This window comes from Oxyura jamaicensis, chromosome 8 (genome assembly GCF_011077185.1).
Source record: "Oxyura jamaicensis isolate SHBP4307 breed ruddy duck chromosome 8, BPBGC_Ojam_1.0, whole genome shotgun sequence".
NCBI classification, from domain to species: Eukaryota; Metazoa; Chordata; class Aves; order Anseriformes; family Anatidae; genus Oxyura; species Oxyura jamaicensis.
This window is the reverse complement of record NC_048900.1, coordinates 589,468-600,902: the sequence shown is the minus strand read 5'-3', so window position 1 is coordinate 600,902 and position 11,435 is coordinate 589,468. Positions and strand designations below refer to the sequence as shown.

The 11,435-nt window shown below is 39.6% G+C and overlaps 1 protein-coding gene across 9 annotated transcripts in view; it reads left to right on the top strand.

Moving 5' to 3' along the window:
• The window catches only part of TGFBR3 (transforming growth factor beta receptor 3), a 129,860-nt gene extending 119,021 nt beyond the window's left edge, over nt 1-10,839 (top strand). For 6 of the 9 annotated variants that reach the window (XM_035332816.1, XM_035332812.1, XM_035332817.1 and 3 more), the window contains 3 exons: nt 822-857; nt 2,984-3,091; nt 9,352-9,470. In XM_035332816.1, coding sequence (XP_035188707.1) covers nt 822-857; nt 2,984-3,091; nt 9,352-9,470 — 263 coding nt within the window. Of the gene's footprint in view, nt 1-821; nt 858-2,983; nt 3,092-9,351 lie in introns of all 9 variants that reach the window. The other 3 variants (XM_035332819.1, XM_035332811.1, XM_035332820.1) reach the window with 1 other exon arrangement.
• Nucleotides 10,840-11,435: the final 596 nt, after the last annotated feature.

Here is an 11,435-nt window from a genome sequence, read left to right as displayed (position 1 = left end):
ACACAGACAGAGACACAGACAGACACAGAGACACAGACAGACACAGAGACACAGACAGACACAGACAGACACAGAGACACAGACAGACACAGAGACACAGACAGACACAGAGACAGACAGACACAGAGACACAGAGACACAGACACACACACAGACACAGACACACACAGACACACAGACACAGACACACACAGACACACACACACAGACACATCTAAAAACAGAACAAAATAAAAACCCAACATCCAAAGCAGAATACCAATTAGGATGTAGGAAAATGCATGAATCAATATATACTCATGTAATTTGGACAAAGCAGCATGTATTGTGCCATAATTCTGACCTTTCTTTAGAGTTGATAGCCATATTTTTGAGTTTTTGTTTTGCTCTGTGTTTTTGTTTGGTGTTTTAGCATGCTAGTATCATGTTTGTGATTGGTGGGTAGTCAGATTAATGTAATCACCTTAAAATAACTCTTGCTATCTGTGCTCTTAAAGAGCTCCTGATATGGATTACAAGACCTATTGCAGGTCAGAACTGGTGATACCTGGGTGTGGAAGGTTGCAGTGCACTTGCCAGCAAAATACATGCTGCGTGAACTTATACTGTAGATATGTTCCTCTGAGGAATGATCAATATACGAATGGAATTCTTCTAAGATGAGCAAGATTACTGAATTTGAACTGTTTTTCCTGAAGTTCTTGGTTTTCAAAGATTACAATTCATGTCTTTCTGCCAGATCAGATCCTGAAGGTTTCTTGCATAGTTTGTAGGCTCTTTGTGGAATTCTGTCTGATTAATTCTTTTTTGTTTTAAAACAGATCCTTCTCTTCCAAAGTCAAACGTGAGACAGTCACGTAAGTAACTTTTAAACCTTCACTGTAGTATTAAATAAGTGAAGAAAATTATCTTCAAGCTTTCTGAATTATAGTGAGTGTGTGTGTTAAATTCTGAAACAGAAAAAAAGTTCTGATTAGTGCTGCTAGAGATGTTCCCATTGACCTTCAAAGAGAAGGGCTGTGATCATATGTGTATGTGAAAACTGAATTTGGGAAAATACCGCTGATAATTTCAGTGTGACTGCTGATGGATGTAAGTTATTTCCCCTTCTTCTACCAAGGCCACCACTTCCCAGTATAAGGTTTTCAGCAGCAATGCCATCTTAAGGAGCTCCTGTATCCTGTTCTAAGCCTTACACATACCCTGCACTGCAGTTAGTCACATCCTCAATTACTCTGGCACCAGCACGCTGGTCATGCTGCAGATGAGAGCACTGAATTGATGTGGATTAATTTTTTATTTTTTATTTTTTGGTGGTAGTGGTGGTTTTTTTCTTCTGTTGTCTTGACTAAGTTGATTTTATTTTTAACTGTGGTCATCAGTGAATGACCCTGGAGGGGGAGAAAAGAAGAGAAGCAGCACTATAAGGCAACAATAAACAGGAGGGTGATGGTGATTTGTAGCTAAAACCAAGAATGAATGGAGAAAAAGGAAAAATAGAAAAGGAAGTGCAAATAAGATTTTTTCCTCTGTTCCTGACCTTATGACTTTGGGACTGAATTTGCTCAAAATAACAAAGGGAATGAAAAATTATGCTTCCGAAGCTTTAGCCTCCAGTTGACTTTCTCCTCTTCAGTAAGTCTTCTCCTCAGAGGAGAGGATACTAGGCTGGTACCTTGTGGAAAACAAACAAACAAACAAAACAACAAAAAAAAAAACCACTGAGTTTAGGAAGTTTAGGAGATTCTTTACTGCTTTGCATTTAGAATGACCAGACATGGCCAAAGGAACAAGAATTAGTCTCACATAAGAAATGGGAGAAAAATCTCATGTCGCAGTCCATCTGTTTTTGCACACGCAGACTTGGTCACAGGCACCTAGTCTGGGTCCTGAAGGCCCTCGCCAACAGGAACTGCTGGAGAGGATATTTCTAAAAGGGGAAAGGCCCTGAGCATCTCAGGAGCTGGTGGGCTGGGAGATGTCTACAGGGATATCTGTTGAATGCAGGAACATGTGTAGTTATTTCTAAAGTGAGAGTGTTGATGGTGTTTTGAGAACTGGAATTCTACTGGAGGATACTATTGAGAAGATCCAGTCATCTAATTTCCCAGCCAGTTTAGTCAGTAAAATGTTATTTGCTGGCCTAAGCCATTTTGTGTACTGGGAGATACTAAAAGTACTGAAACTGTAATTCAATTTTCTAAGAAGAGTTTTCCCCCAGATGATTGATGAAAGAGTGATTTTTGAAATGCTTCTAATGACGAGAAAGGAAAACAGAAAAGCTGGAAGCTTCTCTCTTTGGATGGTTAACTTTTGGGGCAATGCGTCCAGGAACCGGATGCTGATACCCTTGAAATTGTAGTGCAGAAGGACCTCTCCCCTAGAAAGTGATTTTGTGTGTGTGGTTCTATTTTTGTGTTCTGGAATTAATTTCAGTTATTGAAAAGATTGCCAAATGTGAAAAACAATTGTTTCTATTTATGTTTTCGCTGACTGTTTGCTGGCATCATTTTTCTCTTAACAGCAGTTCTATTCTCCACCTAGATTTCAGACTGAACGTACAGGAGATGTAGGGGAAAGTTTGCTTGAATGTTAAGGCATTTAAATGGAAAGCATCTCTTGACAAAAATCTCCATCTTTTTAAAAACACATCTTCAAGATGAATTGATATTTAATTGAATGCAAGTTATTAAGGACCAATGCTGAAAATGCTTAAGTTTTGCAATGTTTTCTAGATTTGGGTGTGCAGAGCTCGGGTTTTGCTTTGTGATGTGGAACAGTTGGTTGGACTGAAACCAGTCTCTGAAAGCATTTTTATTTCCTTGATGAAAGTCTGCTAATCTTTTCCTTAAAATGGTGCTTAATTAACTATTAACTTGAAACAAATCAACAACAACAAAAACACTTTTCCATGAAAGTGTAATTGTTGTAGAACACTGTCACTGACAATGAAAAGCTCTTATTGTGTATGTTTACCTTTTAGCTGTGTTCTATGGTCTGGACACTCTGACTGTTGTGGGCATTGCATTTGCGGCGTTTGTAATTGGAGCCCTGCTAACAGGAGCACTGTGGTTTATCTACTCTCACACAGGTAAGCATAAGGGCTCTTACAGACCTCAGTGTAGATCATGCAGCAGGAAATGCACTGTGGTCTGAGTCCTTGCAAAGAGGGAGGAAAGGGAAGGGGAGCTATCAATAGCCATCCAGCCCTTGTTTCTTGCTCTCTGTTCTTAATAGTGTTTTCCAGCAACTCCTCACGTGAGCCTGTTGGTATTCATGAGCAGACTGATACCTGCCCTTCCCTAAAGGGAGGTGTTATGCCTTATCTATGTGATTTCAAATTTGCTAAAATAATTTTAAACACAACTCTTCAAAACTCAACTGAGAGTAAAACTGAATTTTCCTGGCATGTTGGATTAATAGCATCTCTGTTGCAAATTCAGTTAATGTGTCAGTTAATGGATCCATTTTGGTTCACATACTACTCTTTTTTAATTTTTCTTTCTTTTTTTTTTTTTAAAAAAAAACTTACTAAATTAGGGTTATGTGACTTGGGATATGATATGACCACTTCAAGCGGGCCAAATGGCTAAGGGAATGCCTTACTTGCACTGACGTTTTCTGAATATAACTAAATTTGAAAAAGTTTCTCTTGATTATATTGAAATTTTGCCTCTACTATTTATCTCTTCATTCTTCAACTATTGGACTAGATGGTAGAACTCATGTGTAATTTCATTTAATTGAGCCCATGCAAATAACCAGGAATGTGTGTGAATTGGTCCAGTCTTTATGCATAGATAAAGTTGTATGCTGGACTCCAGCTGCTTCCACTTTTGACCTTGCAAGACCCTGCCAAGATCTCTGGGAGGTGGGGAGAATGTGAAGCTAATTACTCCAAACCTATGCAGCTCTGGAGCCCTTGATTTTTCCCACAGCGCATTACAGGGTGGGGTTTTGGTTTTGTTTTATAGCATCTAAAACCTCATGTAGGAGAGAGAATCTGGCCCTGTCAGGTCAGAGCTACTTTAAATATTATAACCTAGGAGCTTATGTTAATTTGGAACAAAAATATTTTTTTTTTCCCAAGTGGCCATACAGCAGCTTTGTATAAGCACTTTAATACTTAACACACAGGCTGTGTATGAAGCTTGTTTAGAATTCAGAGCAAACATGGAAGCTTTAAATGTTGGAGTCCTATACATAAGCAGCATAATTCTGCTTCATATTACTAATAAAGCATTATGGAAATAATTTAAGTGTACTTTCAATAGGTAAATAGGAGGTAATTTCCAAATAAGCAGCTTTTATTAACGAAAACATTAAAACAATTGTTAAATTAATCCTGCATTTGTGAAAGTTGAAATTCAGTTCATATACACAATCATCTATAGCCACATGTTGTGTGTCAGAGCACTTGGAAGCCAACATGATAAATCCTTCAGCCTCAGCAAAACTTGGACCAATCCCATTAAAAGAATTACATTAACAAAGTACATCAGTCGTAGTTACCATGTATGAGTAGTGAAGAGGACAGCTGCTCTGACTTTTTTCTCCATTTATTTTCATTTCTTAAAGACAAAGGCCAGACAAAAAGAACTTGGAAGAAAAGAAAGGAAGGGGACACTGTAACTCATCAGATCAGAGAATCACAGAAAAGATATAAGAAAAATATTGAGAAAGTTATCTGGGTCAGATTTTGAAAGTGGACATATATTTTTGTGCCCATAATTCTTCCATGCATAACAGCTTATATCTACGAAACAGAACTTGCAGCAGAGTGCAATGAAGGCTCTGGCAGGGACAGCCTCTTAGAGGACAACTGCTGTGACAGACAAGATAATCCAGCTGCAGTGGAAACATTTTAGAGTCAGCTGCAGACTTTATTAAAGTAAGGAGGAAAAAAAGGTAATCTAAATATCATCTACAGAGTGGCTGTCTTTTGCCATTAGAGAATCCATCCATCGTTGACTTGTGCTCTGAAATCTCATATTTTGTCTTATGTAACACTGAGTTAGCCCCCATGATTTAGCCCAAAAGTTGGAAAATACAAGTTAACTCTAAAATTGTGTTTTAGGGATACTCAGATCATGGACAAAAGCTACTGCTGGTGGAGAATGTCAGCTTGGGGTCTGTGAAGTAAGCTGTTTTTCTAATGTGATGCTATATGCAACACAGCAAAAAGACACCTTTTTGCCAGTAGTTAGAAGGCTTGCTGATACAATTTTATCAGTATGGCTCTATTGGCAGACTCATTCTAGTACAGAGAAAGCTTTACGTAAATGAGCTCCTTTGTTTAGTTTGATAGGCTGTTAACATTAAAACCTCGAATAGTTGATAGAAGAGAAGAACTAAAAAAAAAAAAAAAAAAGTAGAATTTAATCTTAAAATATTAAGCAGAGGTTGTTGTTTTGGTTTTGTTTCATGTAGGGCTTTTGCTGGTTTTAGTGATGCAAAAATAAGGGATTTCTGCCAAAGCATCAAAATTGTGCTTTGAGGTACTCTAGATTCAATGAAACAATTCAACATGGAGTAGAGACATCCTAAGATACACAGGTAGTAGTGGAGGAGAAAAAGGAAGCTATAATTTTGACTTTAGAGGAGGAATTTTAGCCTACCTTTCTGCAAAGGGACTCCCTACTTTTGATCCTTTGTCCAGTTGGTTAAAAGACATGAAAAGTGGCTGAAAGCTTTCCATGGCAGTGTTATTTCTGAGTGGAAAGGACTCGAAGAAACAGAAAGTAGCAGAGATTTGCTAAAATTAACCCAATTTACCTGGGTGTCTTATGAAGGAGTAAAAATTTTGAAGCGTACATGGACGCAGAAACCCTTCAGAATTAGCTGTCACTCTTATCTGTCTTAACAGGAATAATTGACTATACTTAGGAAAGGACATGAACAAGTCTGAGAAGTTAGTGAGGCTGCTAAACCGATCTGACCCTGTAAACTGAAAGCTGTTATCCAGAATATCTGTTGCTTCATTCTCTCAGGAAGTGTGTTTTTTTTTTTTTTTTCTTCGGACAGTGTTGCAAGTTAGCAGGATAAAATGTTCCAAAATCTGAGAATTTAAAAGCATCCCTCCTCCCCCACTTCTCCTTTCTTTATGGATCTGATTTAAAATAAACTGACATAGCAACCAATTATATTTGGCAAATGGAGATAGAAAAGTAAACATTCAGACTTCCTGGACAGGGAGTACAACTGGCAGCTTTCCTGAGTGTGAATAATAAAGTGCATGTTGTCGTGTTCAGATGGGTAAAGGCTTGTTTACTGTCAATAGACATGTCCATTTTGAGTAGTTCTGCTTCAATAACATTGGTTACATGAAGAAGACAGATGGGGAATGCCTCGTTAGCAATAATTTACATGTCTTGAAGTTATTTTCATGAATATTCTTTAAAAATTATATTCTGCAGATTTGCCGGGCATTAGGAAATAAGGTGTAGGAAAAAATTAGCCGGTCTAAATACAATTGCTCGACTGTGTTCATAACATCACAGTGATTTGGATTCTTTTATTGAGGACTTTACAATTTTGTCTTGTTCCACGGCTGACTGGGGTATATCAGAGCTGCTGATAATGCTCTAGAAATGAGATACTGAAGAGGAAATTTAATTCTGGGGGTGGGGTTGCGGGTTGCTACTGAGGGGAAGGGGCTGTCATCCCAAACTGAAGGGGAGATGCCTCCTACGACAGTTTCAAGACAGCTGAGAGAAGTAGGCAGCACCACTGGGCTTGCACAGAGAGACCGTGACTGCGCCTGTCGCTCTTCTGTAAATAAAACGCCACACATCTAGCTTTTAATTTCCTTATAAAAGAATCTCTAGTTAAATACACCCAGATGGCACTGTGACATGCTGTGGCTGATGCAGAGCTATGTGTAACCGTGCGGTTCATAAAATGGGTGACAGAAAGGAGAGCCGAGGGAGGTGCAGGTCGGCGGGGCCTGCAGGGCTGTGCTGGCAGGCCTGTGGGGGCCCCGCCGGGGGGGAGCCCAGGCCGCAGCAGCGCCTTGTGATGCTGCCATGCTAGTGGGCGGGGGCTAGCCGCTTCTCTCCTCTGATGTTTTTGGTTCTCTTGTTTTGTTTTAGCAAAAGGGAGTTTGTTTATTGCTGCATCTGTAAATATATCCTTCTGTACTAAGGAAGGAAGGCTTGTACACAAACAACTGGAGGAGAAGGGAGAAAGTTAGGAGAGGAGAATATCCAAACAAGGTTTATGAAAGCCTTTACAGTATGATAACACAAAGCATTGATTCGAATGCAAGTTAGAGCTGAGACACAGTTTATGTCTGTATGACCGGGGTTAAGTTGTGACCTGTCTCATGTAAGCAGAAATCTGCAGCTTATTGATGGCTACATGGTTATTTCTTACATTGCAAAAAGCAGATTTAGAAAAATCTGTGCACAATAGTAAAGGCTGGACTTGGTACTGACTGCAAGAATGGGATTCTGGCCCTCTTTTTCAACATTTCATTGGCCTCCTGGGCAATCTATTTCTAGTGGTTTGGTTGCCTTTTTTTTTTTTTTTTTTTTTTTTTTTTTTTTCCCTGTCTTGTCCCATTCCTTCTTCCATCCCTATCCCAAGACCACTGGGGTGCAAGGCAGATGCTGAATGCTGTGGGGCCGTGGATCTGCTTACAGCTGTGGCTACAGTGCAAGCTCCCAGTGACCCTGGCAGTTCCCCCTATGAAGAATACTTGCAGCCTCTGCTGTAAGAAATCCTCAATCCTCCCTTGTATAGAGCAGACCTTTGCAGACTCCACAGCTGGCAGAAGTTTTCTTCATCTGGCGGGTCTGTTGGCTTTAACCTGAGATACAAAACATTAAACACACACTTCCTCTGTGGGTCCGTTGCTGAGGAGCACAGGGTGCTGGTAGCTGGGCTGCAGCACTGGTGCATGGGAATGTGCCAGAGAGCTCCTATGGGAGGAAACAGGCTTGTCCCTGCTCAGCAGCTCTCTGGAGGCAGCCTGTGATTCCAGCCATCAGCCTGTCACTGCAGCAATCGCTCTGAGCAGGGAAGAAAAAATGGACTCTACCTTTCTTGAGCTACTGGTAGATTTGGCCCATGGGGTCAGACCGACTCAGGCAACACACGAAGCAGGAAATCCATGGCCTCCTAAACTCATGAAGCAGGAGATCTACCAGCTTCTGATTCTTCCTTGTCATTCTTGCCCATGGTCAGGGAAAAGATTTCCTTCTTCAGCTTTGCTGGGAGAGCAGCTGTGATGCTGCTGGCTGCCATGGTTAGTTCCGTGGCCTCAAGCAGCAGTGGTTTCTGTGTCACCGTGCTGAAATCACAGGTTCACATCCTGGTGATCTCAAGGCAGAGGGCAGCTGCAGTGCACATTATATAAACTTCATTTTTTTATTTGTCCTGAAGAGGCTATTTTGTAATAATACCAAGGTTGCAGATTTGAGCACTGAAACTTTAATTAAAGAAAAAAAAAAGGAAAAAAAATCCCAATTATGATTTTCTATGTGGCCTCAGTGTGATCATTTGGACATTCACATTGTGACACTATTTTTACTTCCATCCTAGTAAGAACTGGATTTTTTCCATAAGATTCCTGCCATGTGTGCAGAAGGGATGTGGAGAAAGATGACAAAATCTAGGTTTTACCAGGAATCATAGATCTGTCTTTAACTCCTGCATTGTGTGATTTGGCAATCCAACTAACAAAGGGCTTTCAATTTATTATCAATAAACAATTTACAAGACATGGTGACACTTGTTCTCGCTACAGGTTATAAGTGTTACACGTTTTGTGGCAGCTGTAAGGAAGCTTCCTACATGTTATCTTCAGAATACCTCAAGTCAAGCTTGCAGGGTAGCCTGTTGTCTTTCTTACACTAAAAACTGATCGTGTCTTAGGGTATGTGGTATCCAATTGACTGAAGAACGTTGTCTTTAGATCCAGCTTCACACTTATGATAAATATGTTGCTCTATAAACTGGCATTGAAACAAAAGTCTGCATTTCTCTGGCTTTTTTCCATGAAACAGGAAAAGCTATGAAGTGGTCTGAATCATGTAGCAAGATGTGCTTGAGTGACAGCTGACAACAGAAGATGGATGGTGTCCATCTTGGCGGTTTCTGTTTGGTGCTTTTGTAGTGGTTAAGAAAACAGCAATGTTACTTTTCCAATGTGCACAGCAATGCTAAGGTGACAAAGAATTGTAGCAGTCTCAACAGTACTCTTCGAGGTCTATCACCCAAGACAAATTATATGGAAATAAAACCCACCAGAAGAGGAATACTGGAAATTAATAGTTTATTTTCTATGACAACCAACATTTTCTACTTCTCTTTTCCCTCAACCCCTTTTTACTCTCCCCTTTTCCTCAGGTGAAACAGCTGGAAGACAGCAGGTCCCTGTGTCCCCACCAGCCTCTGAAAACAGCAGTGCAGCACACAGCATCGGCAGCACACAGAGTACCCCCTGTTCCAGCAGCAGTGCGACCTAACTCTGGGGAGAGCAAAGTTGAGGAGCAGCATAGGATTGCAGAGATTCAAAGGATTGTGGGTTGACATCAACTTTTTAAAGCTAAAAGAATTAGTTCAGTTCCTTTTGAAAAAAGAATGCTCTACAAAAAGACTGTTTTTCTGGGGAAGCCACTGTGTGTGTGTGTGTGTGTGCATGTGCACACAGTGCATGGGTAAGCACAGCCTTTTGGATATTCTATAGTGTGTTATGCTACATGTGACAAAGCTACTAATTTTACAGTACTGCAACCTGTTTTAGGGGTCTGTGGGCCCTCAATGTGAAATCTATGCCAGTTTGGAAAAATGCTGCTTTGTCTATATGACTTTTTCTTTCCCTAAGCCTTCTCATTGACACAAGGCATTCATTAAGGGAGTTTAACAAGATAAGCAGAACAAAGATTATACTAGGTCAAAGGATGTCTATTTGTCTAAGGAAGAAAGTCTCAAGGTCAGATCTCTGTGGTTAATAACATTTTATTACTTCAGCTATGTTAGCCACTTTTGAGTAACCTTTGTTTTGTTAAGCTTACAGCTACAGCATCTCATTTGCTTTTCTGTTGTGTTTGCAGCTTCAGGTTTGTTCCAGGTATTTCTGTTTTAATGCACATTGAGTTGGTAAGTGGAGAAGAGCACACTCTAACATTCCCTTTCCAGTTTTCCAGGCCAAAGCTCTTTCATAAGAGATTTTTTTATTTACTATAACAATAACAGGCACACGCAAACATTAAGATAAATAATGTTCTTGTGCACTAGCATAAATGTGTGTGTACATTTAATGGCAACGTTCTTATGCAAATAGATGTATACCTAAGTATATGGAACCAAACATTTTCCTTCAGCAACTGGAAAATGAGCTCAGTGTTCCTTCCATATATAAAATATATAATGCAGATATATAAAACAACTGGCTCTTTGATAGAAGAGAGAATAAAAAGGTGACACAGTTTTACTCTTTTAGTTCCCCCAAACTCCCTTTGAAATAAGAGATGGTTTTGAGGGCACAAAGAATGTACAGTAGAGCCTATCATTTTTGTAAAATACCACCTATAAAACAAAGCTATTCTCTTGAGATAACTGTGCAGTTGTTTGTGCCAAACTGTTGTATGAACATTGCAATTGGATAGTTCCAAAGTAGTGTTGGAATATGGAAAGGGCAAAAAGGTACCAGTTCTCACAGTATTTTTTTTTAGTGTCATTGCCATATCTTGACCTTTGACTAGATGCCAAATGAAAAGAAAAAACCTGTTATTTTGAATGTGTGATTCTTTGACTGTTATGTTGCCACTTTGTAATTGTAATGTGTCCTACTGATCCTTCTCCTTTAAGGAAAAATGAGCATTGTTTTACTTTTTTTTTTTTTTTTTTTTTTTTAGAGTAACTTTCATTAATTTTAGTAAAGTTTACCTGCGTTCTGCAGGAGGAGAAGGGAATTCATTACACTAGAGTGATAGCCTGCTCTGAAGTCTGAGCTGCAGATTTGCTGTTTCTACACTTGTGCCTTGCTGATGCCAGGGTGGTCAAAGTGCAAGATATGCAATAGATGTAAGTGCCCAGGATCAGGTAGAAGAATATTACTCAGTTTGAATCAAATTTGTTACTAATCCTGCAAACATTTATGCGCATGAGTAACTACATGCATCATCTTACTAGTAAAAGTACATGCTGAGTTCTACAGTTATGGGTATTCTCAGAATCAGTGGCGATACAGAGTGTGCATAGTACACATGTGAAAAGTGTTTTATGTTACCAGGCCAATGAGTAGTCCTGATTAACACTGACAGGAATTGTCATGTAAGTGTAGTTATCCCCATGCATAAGAGAATGCAGGATTGGCTCTGTTATGAGGTGTCAGGAGGATAAATGTGCTACCTGTGTGGCTGAAAAGAAAGCGCTTTGCCTAACCTTCAGCAGAATGTATTGTATAAGCATATTCTATGTGTAAAGTC